This window comes from Anser cygnoides, chromosome 10 (assembly GCF_040182565.1).
Source record: "Anser cygnoides isolate HZ-2024a breed goose chromosome 10, Taihu_goose_T2T_genome, whole genome shotgun sequence".
Lineage (NCBI taxonomy): Eukaryota > Metazoa > Chordata > Aves > Anseriformes > Anatidae > Anser > Anser cygnoides.
In genome coordinates, this window is record NC_089882.1 from 13,074,607 (window position 1) to 13,094,463 (window position 19,857).

At 52.4% G+C, this 19,857-nt stretch overlaps 1 protein-coding gene across 3 annotated transcripts in view; it reads right to left on the reverse strand.

Annotated features, from left to right (window-relative positions):
* Positions 1-4,549: 4,549 nt before the first annotated feature.
* The window catches only part of CHST13 (carbohydrate sulfotransferase 13), a 46,509-nt gene continuing 31,201 nt past the window's right edge, over positions 4,550-19,857 (reverse strand). For all 3 annotated transcript variants that reach the window (XM_067003007.1, XM_048070950.2, XM_048070957.2), the window contains 2 exons: positions 8,328-8,410; positions 4,550-5,830 (listed from right to left, as the gene is read on the reverse strand). In XM_067003007.1, coding sequence (XP_066859108.1) covers positions 4,985-5,830; positions 8,328-8,410 — 929 coding nt within the window. In that variant the 3' untranslated portion in view covers positions 4,550-4,984. The remainder of the gene's footprint in view (positions 5,831-8,327; positions 8,411-19,857) is intronic.

Here is a 19,857-nt window from a genome sequence, read left to right on the forward strand (position 1 = left end):
GGTGCTTTCCTGCACAGTCACCTCCCAGTCACCTCCTCCAGCACCAATTCCCAGAGCCCAACACACGGCTGCTCCTCTGCCACACGGCTCCAACAAAGCCGTGGCACGGGTGCGTCCCTTCTTCGGGGGATTTCTGGGCAGAGCTCGGCTTGTTGTGGTTGTAACTGTTGACAGAGGACACGAATGGGAACACGTAATGGAGGCCATCTGTGTCCTACTTGTGCTGCCCAGCCGGGACGGGTTGACCTGCACTGCACCTTGCCCGGGCCAGGCTTGGGCCCCCTGTCACAGGAGGTGCTGGGGTGCGAGTGATGTCTGGGTGTCACGAGGGTCCCCGAGAGACTCGCTGTCCTCGGGGGACCATTCGGTGGGCAGCCAAGCATCAGCCTCCTGCCTGTGCACTTAGTGTGGGGAGCGCTTAAGACTGAAAATTGCTTCCAGGCTCAAGAGAAATGATATAACCAAAGGAAATGGTTTCAATAAAGGGATTTTTTTTTTTTTTTAATTCAGGGGCAGCGAAAGGCTAGCTCTTTGGCTATTCAGCCTGTTTACTCTTTTTCCTTCCTCCTTTTCTTTCTTTCCCTGTGCAAATGAGAAAGGGCTCTTACTAACAAAGGCTATACGTAACCCAGCTGCTAGTTGCTCCCCAGTAAACTAAATTTCAGGTTCATGCCCATGTTTTGGAAGGGTGCTGGGGTTGGGAGGAGCTGGGTGCCTGTCCTGGTGCTGGGGTGGCCTTGGGGAGATCCTGGCGGTGCTGGGGAGGAAGGTTGGGTGTCCTTTGCCAGACAGGGTCTGTCACCTGCCGTAGGGTCTCGAGAAGAGCAGGGGTTTGCTTTCAGGGGCAGTCAAAGGATTTATCTGCCTCTCCCCAGCTTCCATACGCTGCCTCCATCCTAGTACAGTATTTTTCCAGAAAAACTACTTTGTTTGAGACACTGCATCCTCACCAGGGACAAGTGAAGTGTCAGCCAGCAAACAAGCAAGCCTGAAAAGCCTCCTTCAAGCGAGACACCACTTCCAAGACATACTTGAAAACATTTTTTTCCCCTTCAATGGAGGTCTATTTAATCCTCCAGCTGGTAAACAACCCAATCTGCGGTGCACAGCGAGCTCGGGAAGGAAAGCTCCCCATCACTGAAGCTCGGTTGTGTTGCGCTGGATGCAGAAATGCGATGATTTCAGATGGGTCACCAGGGACAGGGCTGGCAGCTCCGCAGCACGAAGCATCCCAGCATGGGCAGCGCGCCCGCCGCATGCTGAAGGCCGGAGCAAGCTGCGAAGGGAGCGGTGTGCAGAGGACGGGGCTGGCTCTGTTAGCTGCTGAGCCACATTTGCCTGAAAGCTCAACATTGTGGGAAGGGAAGGGGCTCCTCTTGTATGGGGAGGGAGTCTCGTGTGTGCGTATGTGTGTAGGTATCACATATACACACACACACGTAAACACATAAATCAATGCCTATTAAATACTACAATCAGATACAAATATAATTGCTCTATTAAACATTATAGTATAATCACATATGCTAATTATTTTTGTAACAGATTTTATATACATACTTATTACATGTGTATTAACATATAACTATTAAAAGTATTTGCAATAACTATTATACATTATAATATAATCATTATTTACACTGCATATGTATGCATGTCCACACACACACATAAAAGTGATGCTGTTCTTATTTTCTCTTGCATCCCTTGGGCTCTGAGAGCTCCACAGCAGCTCCCAAGCATTACTTCGAACCCTAGGGCCAAGCTGGCTCCCTCAAGGCTGCTTGTCCCCAAGCCCTGCAGCCTGTTTAAGGCCGGGGCTGGCAGGGTGGGTGATCCTACTGAGCTCCTCGCTAAGCACTGCTGGGGAGTACTCGCCCCATCTATGAGAGGGGTACTCTGTGACCCAGGGGTCTGAACACTGCTTCGTATGGCAACAGATGTGGTGTGTTGGTTTTTTTTTTCTAAAAAAATATTATTTTTAATAGGCACTTGATGGGGAGGTGGAGGGGAAGGGAGGGTTTAAATAGAGTGTGCAAGGTTATTCCTTGCCCGAGGCCAAGCCGTGTGCAATTATTGCATATCACTTGGATTTTTCCGTTTGTCTTCGAGCTCCCGTTGCTGAGCCGGGGTGACCTTGGCAGCACCGGCTGCTGCTGTCCCCCAGCCTCCTGCTTCTCCGGCCCAAACCCTCTGGGGCCACCAGGCTGGGTGAGGAGCTGCTCCTGGCTCCCTGCCTGCCAGCAGCCGAGCTTCTTCGTAACGATGTAGGTGGCTAATTGCAGCCATGCTCGCTCGGGCACCTCTGCCCCTTTCGGCAGGGTCATCGCAGCTGGGAGGGCCCCGCGGTGTCACCTGGCGGCTGTAACACCTGGTGGTGTGTGGTCACACAGGTCGGCCACTGCGAACCCCAGTGTCACGGAGACCCTTCCATTTGGGACCCCAGTGGGGCTCCTGGCTTTCATCACCCGACCATCGTCTTCCTCCTGGATACTCTCCCTGCTCGCAGCAGCGGGGTTCCCTCAGGGCGGGGGGCGTGATGCTCAGCCCCCGTGCAGCCCCGTGCGTTTTGAGGTGCCGCCACGTTCCCATCCTGAGGCAGAGGAGCAAACAGAAACCCAACTCCATTTTCGAGGTGGCCTCGATTCCCTTGATGCTTTCTCCTCCGGCAAGAGGAAGGGATGCGGTGGAACAGCTGGAAAACAAAACAAAGCAAAACCGAAAAACCGGTCCGGCAGGCCTGCAGTTGTGCCCCGCTGTCGCACGGTGTCCCCCGAGCTCCACGCCGGCCCCGGGCTGCAGGCCGCAGGGTGGCCATGTTCGGGGGGCAGGCCGCGCTTCCGAAGGGTGCCTCTGGGCAGGGGGAAGGCCGAGGATCTGACCTGAATGTATTGGGTGGTGGTGGTTTTTTTTTTTCTCTAGAAAAAGCCCGAAGGTGGGTGTGCCCAAATGTGTGACCCAAATGATGGCGCGTTGCTGGCCGCCTCTGCCACCACCTTCAGGACACCACCATCGCACAAAGCTGTGTCAGACCCTCGTTGTCACACCAGAGAGCCCAAAGGGGCTCCCAACCAGCCAGTCTGAACACCTGTGGGCAGCAAGAGACAGTCTGTGTGTCTGTCCTTGCTGCTGCCTGTCTGTCCTTGCCGCTGTGTGCCCACCCTTGCCGCTCACCGTGCCATCAGCTTTTAAGAGCTACCTGCAAGGAACGGTATTTCGGAACAGAAATCCATCTAAAAATCCATCCCTTTATGACTCTGCATCTGACTCCAAGATATGATTCATGACCAAAAGCAAAGAAGAGAGCTTGTGGTGACTTGAACAATGATTTTTTTTTTTTTTTTTTCCCAAGCACAGGCAAGTGCTAACCGGGGAACGTGAGACTCCTGAGAAAACAGGAGGAAGTCACTCCGAGCCTGAATGCTGCAGACGAAATTTGTTGCATCATATCAGCTGTTTCTGTGCTTTGACTTTCAGCCAGCCAGAGAGATACTAAGGTAGCACGAGAAAGGCCGTTTCTCCGAGAGCTCCAACCCGCGTTGGGAGAATCGGTCAGGCTGCCAGGATCACCAGCAATTTTATTTACTTTTCTTTTTCAGTGCTTTGCTAAACCCACTGTCCAAACAGCGTAACCAAGGAGGGAATGTCAGCAGAAAGGGACAGATCAGAGGCGAAGAGCAAAAAAGGTTAAGACGTAGCAGCCGAAAGTTGTTAGATGAAAACATTATTTTTTAAAACAGTCTGAGCACACTGGGGTTTTATAAAACCTCCCATTGTATTGCACTAATAAGTCAAGTGCTCGCAGCTGAGCCAGCAGACACACTCTACAGCAAATTCTATTACCGGCGTGTTTATTTACAAAGGCAGCCACTGAGCCAAAGCTAAACAGAAAAGAGGAAAGACTGAAATATGGTTTTAAAGAAATACAGCTCTTTGGACTGCTTGAATTTAAAGCCTTAGGACGGTGTCTGTCATTTTCTTTTGTGTCCTCCCCATTTCTTCTTCAAAAAAATGAATTGTCCAAAGCCAGCCAACCAGAGGGGAATTTTCCTCTAGGTGTCTCTGTCCCCATTCTTAATTCTCTATTTTTTCTGATGCACACGCGCACACTCTCACAACTAAGCAGGCACACATAGACACGCTTCTTCTCCAGCCCTCCCAGTGCAGTATCACCTTTACCTCACCATTGCTCTCCCCTGCCCCAGCACAGCGCTCCTCGAGGCCCTTCCCAACCCCGGTCTGCCCCAGTGCTGCTCCGAAGGATGATTTTCCTCCATCCCTGGTGCAACGCAGCCACCCCTGGCACCAGGCTCTGGCTGCGGGAGCCCATGCCAGCTGCAAACGTGCTCCTCTCTCTCTGTTCACAGTATTTTTCACATTCCAGCCAAGAGCACGTGAAGAGGAAGAACAAAAAACCCTCCAGGCTTTGTCAGAGAGAAACACTGCTGCACTCCTTGGAGGTGGGGGACAGTGTGGGAAGCTGGTGTGGAGGGAGAAGAACAAGGCAAAAAAAAAGAAGGTGGGAGCAATTAGAAACAAATGGAAAAACTTACATTAAATTATTGCTTTATTTCTGGTCCTATGCAAGTCTCTGACACACGCCATCCTGTCCCCCAAGTCCATGCCCAGTGAGGAGGAGAAAGACCCAAAGGGATCCTGCCCAAAAAAAGAGCCTTCCCCAAACTGGACATACAGAGGAGTTAAAAGTCCCCAGACAAGGCACACCCTCAAAGCCAGCAGCCTCCTGTCCCCCGCAACATCTCCTGTTGGAGATGAAAGGGAAGGAAAGCTCCAGCCCCAGTGTTTTGTGAGGCCTCCTCCTTCCAGACCCTGCCTGAATGAGGCATCAGGATGTGGAGCAGACCGTAACGGAGAGGGCACGGCAAGAAGTGAACCACGAGATGAGCTCAGGATGGGAGGAGAAGATTTGTGGTAAAACGAGAGTTACCCAGCTCTCTCCCACCTCTCCCCCCCAGCCCCTGCCTCATCGGATGCGGAGGTAAGAGGGGATGGAGTAATTGAAGAGCAAGTAGTCCATTTTGTATAAATTAAAGAGCCTCCTCTGGTAGAAGGGGCTAATGTCCTGGAAGAACTGGGCCGTCATGTCGTCCGTTGTCCTGGTGGTCTTGGACGAGGACGGGAACTTGACGCTCGTGTCGGCCCCCACCAGCTGGAGGATGTAATTGGCATCTTCAACCAAGGTCTCGTACTTGCCCACCACGTCGTAGTGGACAATGCAGGGGTGGCAGAGCGAGTGCACCCGCTCCCAGTGCTCGTTGAAGGGCTCCTCCCGCTGCGTCCGTGGATCCAGCAGGTAGTAGACGAACTCCTCGAAGCGCACGTCGTCCCCGCGCTCCAGCGCCCTGTCGCTGGGCTCCTGCCGGTGCCGCCGGATGATCTTGGTCCCGTAGCGCTTGTGGAAGGCCGTGTTGTAGCTGCGGGTGAACTTGTTGCGGTACGCCGAGACCAGGCGCTCGAAGGGCTCCCGCACGAAGATGAACTTGAGGTAGCTGCGCAGGCGGTGGTTGATCTCGGGGATGCTGTATTCGGAGAGGGTGCGCAGGTTGGACGAGACGTGGGCCTCGTTGGCGGGGATTTCCAAAGGGTCCCGGTACTTGCCTTGCCCCGTCAGGACCATCATCACCCGCTTCCAGTTAGTGCAGGCCACTTTGGGCACGTAGCAGTAGAGCAGCCCGTGCGTGTCATCCACCACCAAGTGCCGCAAGTCATCCGGCCGCAGGAGACGCCGCTTGCGGGTGTAACGGCTGCAGACGTTGCTCAACAGCTCGCGTCTCTGCTGGTGAACTGCCTGCAGCGATGACTGCTCCAACTGGGGAGGAAAAAAAGCAATGGTCACCAGCTCACCCAAAATGACAGGAATCTACGTAGAACGTCAGGCCCACAACTGCTCCCATCACTTCCCCTTCCCTGTTTTTTTGGAGGGGACTTCCAAGGGATTTCCATGGGCTTTTGGGGGACATTACTGACTTTGAACTCAACTTGCTTTGGTGTATTTAATGCTTGGACATGCTGGGGGCAAAAGAGAGAACAACATGTAATGAGAAGCAAGATGAGGAGACAAATCAAGGGGTGAGAAAAGATCAGGAGTGCAGAAAGGGGCATGAAACGAGTCATGTTACAGCCTCTCCCCACACTGGCTAATGAAGCTCTCTTACACCAGTCTGGGGACGTTCATGGGCCCCAGCTGAAATCCCCTTGCACTCTGGAGGCGTGTCCTTTCCTGTCCAGGTTTTCGTCAGAAACTCCAAAAATGTCAATAAAACATCTGGGGAAGGAAGCCATTTCCAGGAACTCAGAAGAGGAAGTCGTCTCCTCCTGCCTGCTCCCTCTGCCTTTTACAAGCCGAGGCTGGGAGATTTCATGCTCAGCCCCAAGGCCAGCTCTGGCAGCCTCCCAAAAGCCTCGTCTTGGCCACAGCCACTAACGGTCTCACCATCCGTTTCTAACCCAGGGTGGCTCTGACCCCATGGAGCAGTTGCTTTAATGCCATGCAATGACCCTGTGTTGCAAGACAACGGTGGCTTCCACTCTGGGTCACGCAGGCGTCACACAGCCCCACGGCACTGTCCCTGCAGCCGGTGCGTCCCACTTGTGGCCACCACAAGATGAAGGGCAAAAGGCAGGCCACCTCCTTGGTGTCCCCATCCTCGCTGCTGACAGCTGTCATTGCTTTTGGGAGGCTCCAGAGCATGGGCGAGGCAGCACTGCGTAGCTGGGGCTTTGTAAAGCTCCTGCCAGGAGCTGGGACGCTGAAGGAAACTGCCTGCACCATGCGTGATCCAGCAGAGCCCTCACCTTCAGGGTGGCACTAACACCTGGGCGAAAAGCTCCTCCTGCAAAGGACGAGCCAACGGACTCTACCTGCCTCTGAGAGATGATTTTGGCATTGTTGGCAACTTGGATATGAGGAACACTGGATCTAGGGAGGCAATGATCATAGCTGAAGAGGTGTTTTCATGGTACAACTTGCTACAGAGCCAAACTTTTTGGAAGAAAATTCTCTTGCTGGATTTTGTTTGGAGGCTGCCCTCCACCTTTTAAAAATGGAAATGCTTTTTGCAAGTGCTAAAAAAAAAACCCAGACATTTAAAATGATCTGTTTTTTTTTTTTTCAGGTGTTTTTCCCTGCACTTGCATAATTCAAAACTATAGGGATGGATAGACAGACAGACAGACAGACAGACAGACACTGTCTGCAGGCATGGCAACAAATAAATGTGACTTTTTAGCAGCCGCCCACTGGAATAAGTGCATGTCTTTCAGTTAATTCAGAGCAAAATTGCTCCCTTCTTTCCCTTCCTTTTAAAAGCCAGAGAAATTAAGCATCACTTTTAAGGAAATAACACCAGGACATTCCAGCAGGATTAGGGTATGCAGGCATCATGGCCAAAGAAGTCCGCATTTGCCATTTTCCCCAGAGCAAATGTAATTCGGCTGCTTATAGACGTGTAAGCACCACCCCAGGCTGGAACACAAAGCGCTGAGCATAAAAAAGGGATCTGGCTCCGCTGCAGCTGAGCCCTGCATGGGCAGGGACCCACCAAGCCCCTGCATCTCGGCAGGTGCAGCTGGTGATGGAAAGGCCTGAAATGTCCCAGGATTATAAACCCATCATGACCACAACCAGCTTTATATACACATATATATGTATATGCATATACATCTGTGTCTGTGCATGTATCGATATGCATATATATATATATATATCTTCCAACACAGAATCATAGACTATTATATATATCCATATATAATTATCCTTTATTACATTATATTTTAATATATTATATTATAATTATATATTATATAAGGGATGTATTATATTATATTACATTATATTAATTATATTGTATTATATATAAGGAACATATTACATTACATTACATTATGTTATATTAATTATCATACTATATTATCTACAAGGGATCCACAAAGATCATCACAGAAGGAGCTATGAATGATGAGCTCAGGAAGTCCAGCAATGATGCTCTTACCCTGCCATAATGGCCCAGAGTTTCCTCTGACACCCCCAGATGGCAAAACCTCACAGGTTTCCCACCCAAGGCTCAGCCCACCAGCACTGAATCCATTTATCCCAATTCCAGCAAGGGCCGTAAGCAGGTTTTGAGCACCAATTACCTCCCCAAAGTGGCACGGTCTTTTCTTTTGGACACAGGTAGAGGTTTGGGTGCGGGCCCTCGGGCGGCTGGCAATGGCACAGTGCCCATGTACTGGAGGGCTGGGAGAAGGGGTCAAAACCTGCCGTCCCCTCCTTCTTCACCCCCATTTCCCTCGCCCTGTCCCCTCACCTGGTCACTCTCGTACAGGGCCTGGAGCGGGCTGCGACCGGCCTTCCCCTGCCAGGCCGTCCTCATGGCCCCGTCTTCTGCAGCTGGAAAAGGAGTGAGAAAAATCAGAGGGGTCGGGGGCTGCTTCCTTCAACCCCTCTTTTGATGCCCAACCTGGTGGTGGGGGCCTTATCGGGATGCGGCGATGTAACCCACACAGAGATGAACCCATTTGGCTCTGGGGAAAGATGCTCAGCTACAGGGGAAGGTGATGAAGATGAGCCAATGAGCCTTTTTTTTTTCTCCATCACTGATACTGTTTTTCCATTGTCACTTCTAACTTTTAGCCAACCTGAATGGAGCAAATCCAATCTGTTTAATTCAGAACCCGTTCTCAAATGCTAACAAGATGTTAAGTGGACTGCAGAGTCTTCACAGGCTGGATTTTAGTCAAAAGAAAGGGCTGATTTACATGAAATTAAAAACCACAGCCACCAGCACAAAATTTATGTGGTATGGGACTTTTCACTAATAATAATGATTGTCCCTCCCCCTTATTTTTCAACAGAGTACACAGTTAGGGTGCAAAAGGTCCAGAGAACCTTTAAACAAATGAAAGGCCATACATAAAGATAGCAGCTTGTTATGATTTCAAGAGCAACTGGGAAAAGCTGACCCCATGTGCACGCGGGAAGTGCCGCGGCATGCCGGCTGCACTGGCCAGGGCATGCCGGGCTGGGAGTCTGCATTTCCAGGCTCAGTCACACAGTAATTAACAGGCAACTCGGTGACAGGTTTCACCCAGTTTTAAGGTCTTATTTGCTATTTTTGATTTTTGCCCCCATCCAACCAGTGACTTCCCCTTGAGCAGCTGAAGATGCAGATGGCCACCTAAGCATCCTCGCTGCCGCCCCGCAGAGCGGCTGCTCTGATGCCGGAGGGCTATCTATGACAGCAGGTATCTTCTTCATGTGCTTATATTTTGTCCAAATGAGAACCGCCCCAAAGTCACCCAGGTATAAGCTCAACATTACTCTTTCTTTGGGCTGTAACGGGGGAAATGCCTGGCCGGCCTCACAAGATTTCATCACCGGCACATGGTCGCTTGCGTGTGCATGGGACGCGCCACTTCCCGTGGCACTGTACGGTGACTCAACGAGGTGCCGCTTCTTCCTCAGCGCCCTGCACCAGTTACCCCACAGGAGGGGGAAAGGGCATCTCTGCTAACGAGAGATAAGCACAAGACCCAGTGTTCACAGCACTGGGCTGGGACATTTGTCCCAGCAGGTCCCAGTTCACATTTTCCAGCTCAGCTATCTGCAAGCAGAAGGGAGCGAGATCAACCCTGAAAGCTGTGCTCGCCGCGCCTCCAGGCTGCCAGCAAAGGGCACTGAACTCCAGTCCCTTTCCCTGCTGGGGCCGACAAACTCCTGTTAGTTACTGGTGTGACTTCGCTGAGGGCTGCCTGCAAGCGTCCCACACCGCAGGCACTGGGCCTGCGTTTAGCAAAAGCAACCTGGGGACGGTGGTTTTTGAGGTTCACACGTGCATCACCCAGAGGCTTTCTCACAGGAGACATAAAATAAGCCCAGGATGGTTCAGGCTGACCTAAAGCTGCTGGAAACACGTTATACGGGGTTACAGAAAAAAAAAAGGAAAAAAAAAAAAAAGCAGGCTTGCTGCTCCCATGCCGCTGGAGGAGCCCGGCAGTGCTGAGCACACATGGCATCTCAACAGCTTCTGCTCTCCCTGCCCAGGGCTGTTGCCAACCCCTTCGGAGCAGCGGGCGGCCCGCCGGCAGCTGGCACACGGCTCAGCCGCAGGGCGTCTCCTCGCTCAGAGCCGTCTGTGCTGCACGCGGCGTCCCAAGGAGAAAGGCAAACTGTGCACGGCTCGGCACGGCACCGTGTTGCCCTCCTCGTCCTTGCTGCTCAGCCCCAGCTGGAACACAAAGCCCTCTTCCCCTGCTGCTCTGTCCCAACCAGCTCGTCGTGCAATCCCATCCCGTAGTGCCTCCCCATCCTGTCCCCTACCTGCTGTCCCCATCCTGTCTGTCACCACCCAGCCCGACAGGCAATGGCTCGCCTTAGAGCTCCAGGGATCCGCAGCTGGCTGGGCTGCACGGCTAGAGAGGAAACCTAGCGTGTAAGTGGGAGCTTGGGGAAAGGCTCGGCTCGGTCTGTGCCTGTTTCTTCTATCAGGTTTGGGATGCAGCCTGGGCTGCGAGGAGGAGGGATGAAGGGGGCAGATACAAATGGCCCGTACGTGTCCTTTTTCTTCCATTCATTTATGCTGAGATGGAGTCAGCCACCCCGTGCCCTGCACTGCTGGCTTACCCATCTTTGGGATGCTCCTGGGACTCCAAGCAGCTTGGGAAGGCCAAGGAGTACTGAAATATATGGCAGTGTTGAGGCGGGAGGATCATCAGAGCAAATTAATAGTTCGTGCTGCATTTTGGCACCACGGCCCTGAGTACAGCAGGATCTTCCATCACGGGGGAGCTGCCAAGATCTTTGCACGCTGGCTTGCCTCCTGACTTTATAGCTTGTTATGAGGTTCCCAGATTCCCCCACATGCGATGGCAATCCTCAGAAATTTAGCATCACCATAATTGCATCCGTAAGCAGGGATCAGGGATGTCAGTTAGCCAAGGTATATCCAGTTTCTAAAGGGGAGAAAATGTCACTCCCTGGCGACACCAGGATCACCGCTTGGGTAACAAATATGAAGACAGTGTATGTCCCTCATCCAAATCAAAATGTTTCTCACTGAGACGGGCAGAAGGAACTACCACATTTGCCCTTTGCATGCTCAAGGCATGGGAGTAGCAGTGATGTAGAGCAAGGGAGGGAAAGCCCCGTGCTAAAGCAGTTACATTGACCTGAAATCACTGAATGAGAAGAGCCTGAAAAGCTGCTCAGGCACATTTTGGAGCCTCCTGTACTACAAATGCTTTCAGTCTTTCATTCGGAGCTTGGAAAGACAACACGCTCCCTCCCTCCTTCCCTCTGCAGCCCAGAGTTTTGTGCTAGCCCATCGAAACCAAAGCGATTCTCTTGCAGCGGTGTGACATCAACACCGCAGCGGGATCTAGGCTTCAAATGACTTGCCAGCTCTCTTTGGAAAAGCGAATTGATTTTAAAGCTGTGACTATTTAGGTGTACAAGCTGATTATGAAGACAGTCACTCATGTGTGAGGTGAGGGAAAGACTGGCTCATGCCCATCCCAGGCTTCTGGAAGCACTAGCGAAGGAATTTGCTGCTTTGGCTGCAGAGACTTTTAATTACGGAAGGAGGTTCTCGGCGACCACAACAGCAAATCCAGGGCCTGGATTTAAGATTTTGGCGAGGAGACAGGATTCAGGCAGCGACAAGCCTGCTCCTCTGACATCAGCATTACCAAAGCTCTAGGAAAGGGCCTGAAGGAAGGAAAACGGTTGAAAATGTGGGCACAAAGCTGGAGAGGGGAATAAAACGCAAGATGGCAGTTACTGAGTGCAGCTTACACCCATGCAAGCCGAGCTGTCAATAAAATAAGCAGTTTCTGTAGATTGAGCATATGTGGTAGATAGTCACCCAGATACAAGTAAAGCATGAGATATGACCTGCCACAGGAAATAAGTACTTCTTCTAGAGAAGTTTAAAAGGGGAACTGTAAGGGACATGAGCAGCTGGAAAACAAGCGGTGCTTAAAGGGAAATATTCGGCAGAAGGTGGATATCCAGAAAAACATCTCTAAGATTGACTTTGGGATCGATACTTCAGGAATGAGCCTGACATAAAAACAGAACGATACCGATGATGGACAAAGCACGGAGAATGGCTGCCATGGCAGGGAAAGACTGAAAGACCAAACAGGGAAATTGAAGCTTTGTCCTGGACCAGGGGAGCAAGAAATACAACAGAATTTAATTTCACCATGCTGGAATTTAGCAGTTTCTGCTACTTGGCTGCTGGAAGTGGCAGGAGGTCCCAGATGCATTAGTTCAGGGCTATCAATTGCCAGTGTGACAGTGATAAAAAAAGCAAATGAATTCCTGAAACGTATCAAGTGAGGTATTTGCCACAGGAGGAAAAAAAAATAGAAGGAGCATGAATACCATTATCCACAGCATCGTCGACCTTCACTTGCAGCACTGACAGCTCTGCTCCCCTGGGACCAAGGCAGCTGCGGAGCTGCGGAGAAGGGCAGCGAGGTGACCGGGCTGTCCCCTGGCAGCCAGCAGGGGCTGGGATGCGATGCTGCCCTGGGAGAGCACCAATGGAGAGGGACAGGATGTGTTTCAGGTGCGGGACACCTTGATGCCCACCTGCTCAGGAGCCAAACGGCGCGAATAGGAGGTTTGGAAACCCCGGGGTGGTGGGATTCTGGATGGGAGGAATCGCAGCTCCTTTTGGGGTGGAGGATGAGCTTTTAGGGATTTTGCAGGCTGGGCCCTGGAGCCACAAGGAGCCAAAAGCTCCATTCGTCGTCTCCAATCCAAGATGTTGGAGAAGAGTGAAATCTGCAGATGTGGTGATCTCTGGCCCGGAGGAGTGAGGAGTGAGCACACGTGCCTGCACGTGAGTACGCACCCAAGAGGCCCCAAAGAGTTAAACCTGGCCCTGCCACTATCGCCCCGCTCTGTCGCACAGCCCCAGCTTCGCTTCCTGTTGTGTCTATGCAAAACCTAAAAAAAGAGAAAAAATAATTGTGCTGCCTGGCCACCCGAAATGATCAGTCTGGGTGTTAATTACAGCCTGCAGCTCCCCGCGGGGAAGCGGGAAAGGCGTGTGTTTGTGCTGCAGGGAGCTCTTGGGGCAGCCTTTTTTATACCACGGGGAAACAACACCCAGAGCTCCACGGCTTGAAGGGATCAGCTTAAAACCACTTGCTTCAAGTCATGCTGCCAGTCATTGGAAGAGCCAAAAATTAGGAGCTGGGTCTCCTTGTGTGGAGCTTTGCTGTTTCTGACCCCTCGCTGGCACGTGACACGATGGGGCAGAGCAGGACCCCACTGCAGCCCTACCGTCTGATTTAAGACAGGACATCGAGACTGCATTATTCAAAGCCAAATCCTAGCTGCGTCCACTGACTGCTGAATCCGTCCAATTTTCGATTTTAACGTCCAAGAGGAAAAAAGAAAAAAAAAGTGAGAGAGGATGAAAATAGAGCTTGGCATCAGCAGTGGTAGATCCAGCAGTCTGAGCCCTGTTTTCCCTCTCAGTTTGATACCAAAGCCTGGGACACACAGCCTGTCTGAAGATGGACCAGGGCACAGAGGCCAAGAAATCACACGTGGAAGCAGCAGCCGAGCCCCTGGACAGCAGCCCATGGTCTGTGCAAAGAGCCCTGGCTGGAAGGATCAGAGCTATTGGAGCCAACAGGGCTGCAAAGAAGCAAAGCTTAGTTCTAGGAAGCTCTGGCCTTTATATTCGGGCTTGTACTGATGGAGAACACATTTTCTCTATTTTCCCCTAAGCACAAAGGCTGACTGTTGTTTTGTGCTTTTACTTATTTATTTTTTTCTTTTCTCAAAACGATGGTGATCTTAAACACCAAAATCCCAAATAAAGCTCCAGACCCACTGACCTGATGAAGGTTATAACCACTGATGGAGACGATGACCAACCAAGTGACCCTCTGCCTTCGTGCGTGCTGCATTCAGCTGTGAAGTGCGGCCGTTCTGGTGCTCACATCCTTCTGCACCTTCAGAGCTAAGGGAGCACCTCTGGGAATTAAAACCCAAACCATTCCAATTTTTATTCTTACAGGGAGGTTTTGGATTGGGAACACCAATTTTTGGCTTCAGCAAAGAGGCTGAATCCAATCTGCTCAGCTGTCTGTGACCACTCAGTTTTACTGCAGCTAAAAAGCTGGGGATGTAGACAACGGAGGCTGAATTAAATAAAACACTAGAGAAGGAAGGAAAAGAAATCTAACAGAGTCACATGTCTGACTTGTTTAAACGCACCCTTCAACACTGTGAATTCAGACACAACCACCTCTGCTGGTGTCACAGCTGGGCTTCATCCATGCCTTCGCCCCCAGGACCAGCTCATCAGCTTGCTGAACCACCCCAAAAACCTTAAGTCTGCTTGAGCATCTTCTCTGTTGAGGCTGAGGAGCCCACACGCCCCCGCCCCCCCATCACACTGCTGTCACATAGATGATACCTCCAGCAGGCTACATGGGCCCCTGTCTCTCATCATCTTGCTGCATCACTGGAAAAATGTGCATTCCCATGGCTCCCCAGGGAAACGGGAACATCCCAAATATTCTGGATTTGGGGCACAAGACTTGAGGACACCGGACAGGAAACCTGGGGTGGATGGCGAATGCCAGAGACCTGGCTGAGGACGCGCAGGAGCATGGCAGATGTGGGCCATCATTTGTTCCCATCAGCACGGGACGAGCAAGCGACCCTCCTGCGCTGGCAGTCGCGTGGATGTGGGCCACCGGTGTCCCCCTGATGCACCCCATGCAGCGTGGCCATGGGCAGGTCCCATATAGCCCGGTGTATGACTCGTCCTGCCCTCTGTGCTGTGGGGCAGCCTCGGGGAAGGCTGCCTGGCTCCGCATGGCTCTGCCAGGGCAGAGGCCTAGCAGCAGCCGCCTGGCAGAGGCGTCTGTCTGGGCTCGCTCCTTAGGGAACGGGAATAATCATCCTTCTCCATCAGGCCTCTCCTGCCAGCTCCCCTCCCGTTTCCTGCAGCAGGGTGACAGCCGACACGCCCAGCAGAGCAGGGCCTTCCCCTCGCTTGCTGCAGAGCATTTCCAGACATTACAGCAAAGCCAAGGGGCAGGATGCCACCGGGCTGAATATTTAGGACGGCTGGTGCAGCCTCTGAAAGCCTGGCGTGGGCTGCCCAGGCCCCACAGCTGCCTGCACCAGGTCCCAGATAACACCTATCCCTGTTGGGATGCCCAGTGGGAGAATTAGGAACAGGACCTCCAAGGGGAGCCCAACACCTGTAGTTGGTTGTACCCCTGCATAGGTCCTGGAGCAAGTCCCTCCCCAACAGCCAGCATATCAGAAGGGCTGGATTGAAGTCACCTTTGTGGTCCTGCCTCCTTCAGCAGGTCAACAGTAAGGCGCATCCCTGCGCCCCACAAAGCCACCATGTGGTTTGATGGCATCCCTCCGCGCCCCCAGCTGAGCCACAGCCCCCTGGTGCTGAGCACGGGACCTCCACTGAGCTGAGGTTCAATGGTCAGTCTGAAACCACCGACTGCTGCCCTGAGTTTGTACAAGGCGCTTCCCCACAGCACCCATACGACACGGTGGGCTTGAAAACATCGACCTGCTTGCTGTGTGGCTGAGCAACAGCTTATTGCAAATTCGGGATCAGCTGGTGCAAAATACCCTCATTTCAAGGTCCTGCTGAATAAACCTAGTATGGGATTGTGTGCAGAGCCACGCCAGTAAGGGCAGCCCAGCCTCCTAGGACCACTCACCATGGAAGGAGAAGCTTGGAAGATGCCCCAAGTGGAGGTTCATGTGGTCCTGATTTAAAGCTGTTTCATTCATCAAAAATGAAACCAACCGAGTGACTTGGCTGGATCAGACAGAACCGAATCCCAGCAGCGTGGGGATGCTTGAGAGCTTAGCTCAGGCTTTTTTACCACTGCTACGCATTTTCTACCATCCCCCCCCCAGCCCTTTTGAAAGAGCCAAACCAAATATTTAACCCCCCCCTGCTCCCCTCGCCTCCCAGCACTTAGAAACTGCAAGAGGGCTGAACAGAGATTTGTTGCAAGGAGGTTACCCGCACAACCAAGGGAAAAACCACGAATAAAAGCAGATTGGAGGAAAACAGCTCGGAGGCAAACCTGAGCGGGACAAGACAGGACGTGCACGTGAGGAGGTTTACACAGACAACAGCCCGCGTCCAACAGGCACGATGAGGTGCGGCAGGGAAAGACAAATCTCTCCCATCAGCTCCAGCGAATAAACCTCCCCATGTTCCCATAAGGGTAAAGGTTTTGCAGCACCAGATGCACCTAAAAATGATGTTTTGGCCATAAAATATCATTCCAGGGAAAGATGAGGGAAGGGTGCAGGGGTCCACTTGCAATGGTCCTCCGTCTTCCTCCTCCCCAGCAGCCAGCTAAAACACGCACCACCCCTGTGGAGCTGATGGAGAGGTCCCAATAAACCCTATAACTTCCCCTTTTTCCCCAAATGACACCTTCAGCTTTTGGAAAGCTACCTAAGGTCAACTCCAAGCAGCCACAGGAGGCTTTTGAAGGGCAATGGCACGCCCTGTCCCCAGCAGCCATCTTCAGCCCACATCTCTGCTGACGCCCCAGCATCTGAAAGTGCCCCAGCACCTTCCAGACAGGCTCCTTACAAGAGTTACCATGGGCAGTGACTCCTGAAGTGATGCTTGCCACTCCTGAGGCCACCTCGGGAGCTGCCCAGATGAACCAACCTCCTAGAAAAGAGGGAAAGGAGCTTTTTGCACTGTTACTAGGTGTGCATGATGTCCAAGATGTTTTCCTTTGGGAAGGAGACGGAAGGAAGTGTTGGGAGCAGTTCAGCCTGCTCTAGTCTGCAGGATTTAACCACTGCAGCCGGGACCTGGCATCTCCCTGGCACTAATGACAGCCTCCCTCCAGCCAAGAAACACACTGTGAAGTGTTTTACATGGGATAATTTGACAGACAGCGCCGACTTTAACAGGAAAAATCAGTCACTCTCCTAGGGACATGCCCGGCTGGCTGGAGGGCAAGAGAGAGGCACGAGGGGGTGTGATACCCCCAGGCAATGTTAACTCAGGACACGGAGGAAGGTCCTAAGTGATTCCCTATGGAAAGAGATGGATGGGAGAAGCCACGCACAGCGGTGAACACACGTCCTGCTCTTCTTCCAGCCAGCCAGGGACCAGCTGAGCCTGCCAGCAGCTGCGTGTGGTGACCATCTGGGGGTGGATTGCATGGCCTCAGGGAGCTGAAGCAGGTCCAAAAGCCCAAGCACACCTGCCTCCACCTATGCCCGTGATCCGTGATGTCTGCATGCACATTAATGCCACCAGCACTAAATGCCACCAGACCTCAGGGGACATGGACTTTCACAGGGAAATGCCTCAGCCCGGCCTCCGCAGTGCTGTGGCAACCTTTGTAGGGGCGGCAATGCCACATTGCCCAGGAAGGACGGCACGTGCCTCCTGAGCGGCCCTGCAGCTGGCCTGACCCCCTCCCAGCGGCAGCCTGCTGGTGGCTGTCCCCTCGTCACCTTCGGCCACCCTTCAGTGGTTGATCTTCTGGCTCAGACGTGGCTCGTGATGGGAGGTGATGGGACGTGACACCAGGCATCCCTGGTCGGGACTGGTCGCCTGGTGTACGTGTGATGGTTCATTCATTAGGGTGACAAGAGCTTGCCCAGTGTCCCCTCTCCCGTGCCCCGGTGACTGTGGTCTCCAGCTGGAGAACAATCAGAGATAAGGAACAAAAAGTAAGCAGGGAGTCTGAATTAGGGCGCTGCTTTTCAATGGGTTCAACGGGACTAACACAATCCTAACAAGAGGGACCAGAGCCCAACACTCAGCGCTATTTGGATTTCTTCTGCAGTTAGCGCTGGGGCTGGGACACGACTCAGCATCAACGGGTGTGCAGCCAACGCTGTCCTCCGTCTGGGAGCCGTGGCTGCTCAGGCAGCCGCCACAAAAGCAGCGGGGAGATCTGAGGGGGTGTCAGCAGATGCCGGTGTTTTTTAAGCTGCTGCAAAAAAGAACATAAAATTCCTGATACGAGGTTGGGTTTGAAACTTGCTGTGCAGGAAGACTTCTACTGCACATCATATATGCTGGGCAGGAGAATAATTATGCTCTGTTTGTGTGTTTTCCCTTTTTTTCCCCTAACAGAAGGCCCAGCCTTTAACAACCAACTGCCTGGAGGTGACTCCCAAAAAGGCTTCAGCCAGTTGCCTCCTGTTTGGGCAGTGCTGGCTGTACCCAGGGCCACTGGTTCCAGCAGTGAATGTCATTCAGGGACCTGGCTGCTGGAGATGCTTTATAAACACCTGAGCATCACTGTCGACGCTCAAGATCCCAGGAGGTTTAGTTAGCATTGCCACTAGGAAGACAACTTTACAGCTGCATACAGAAGTTCCTTGTTTTCTATAAAGCCTCATGAAAGTGCTTTCCTCTCTTGACTCCTGCTCTCTTGTGCAGATTACTTTGCTTTTATGTTTCTGAAGGTAATTTGCCTTCATTTCTCGCTGAAGGTACCACTTGGATCGTCACAGCATCACCAGCTGCACCCAGGCACTGGGGCTGGCACAGCTGGCGCTTGGCTGCGCGGCTCTCTCCTCTTTGGAGACAGCGATGTCTCAAGCTCTGTTTTTCGAGGAAGGCTTTCTTATTCCGACTTAGTCAACTTGAGTCAAGGATCAGCCAGGGAAATGCTAATCAAGCGATGGAAAAGGGCGACAGCTATAGGATTAGCTCACAATAAATCACGCCGAGAAGGAAAGAAGGAATCCAGCTGCTACAAGCAACCTGCCAAATGCCACACTGTCGTCAGCAGGGCTCAGAGCAGGACCAGAGCCAGCAGCGGCTGGTCTGGACGCTCTGTCCCGTTCAGCAGTTCCTCCTGACCCACGTGTCCCCTCGGTGGCAGCAGGAGGCTCGGGTCACCTGGTTCCAGGCTGAGGCAGATGTCAGCTAGGTTCAGGAGGAGGATCATGGGCACTGGAGGCAGGGGCATGTATTTCACTGGGGCAATGTGCCTAGCTCTCCACTGTCACAAGGAATGCAATTGACATCCTGATAGGAAACACAAAATGAACAGCATCCAGGAGGAATACGGCCTACGTGCACAAATAAAATATCTGTACATAAGCACCACACAAGCCTCTGTTTTCAAATGGTTAATTCCTCCTACAAGCCAAGCTAGAAGCTTTCCAAGAGCAATTTCTCTTCCCCATTATGCCTGTTGCTCTCCTGGCCCCGGCTGGCTGCTTGCACGTATGATGCAAGCCCGAACTGCCAGCTTTTCCATTCCTCGTCAATAAAACCTCTTTCCAGGCCGCTGCTCGGCAGGAATTGCAGCAGAAGAGCTTGCGATGGCAGTGCCAAGGCAGAGATCCCTGCTGGGACATGCAGGGGCTGGCTGGCAGCTGGCAGGGGTCTGGGTGCAGGGTGCCCCGGGCCAGGCTGGACGTGCTTAAAACCTGCCCGCAGTTAGGTCTGGTTTGGGCAAACATGGTTTATGCCCTCTGCACACAGGCTTCCTACAAGTAAACAAGAAAAAGGAAGCCTCTCTAACGTCGCATGGCTCAGCAACTTGCCTGCTGCATGCGTTTCAAGATGTCTTGTCAGCTCTGCGCATCTGGAATTGATGAAGAGCTCAACAAGCACTTGGAAAAAAATGCGCACTCAGCAAATGCTTCCCATTGCACCACCTTGTGCATGGCCACTCCCGTCCCGGCTCTGCTCTGCATGCTTGGCAGAAGCAGCTGAGGATCTGTGCCCTGTGAGCACTGTCCTGACAGTGCGACGCTGACCTGTGAAAATCACTGCCACGAGGTATGGAGCAAGATGCACAGGCTTCACAACATGTATAAGA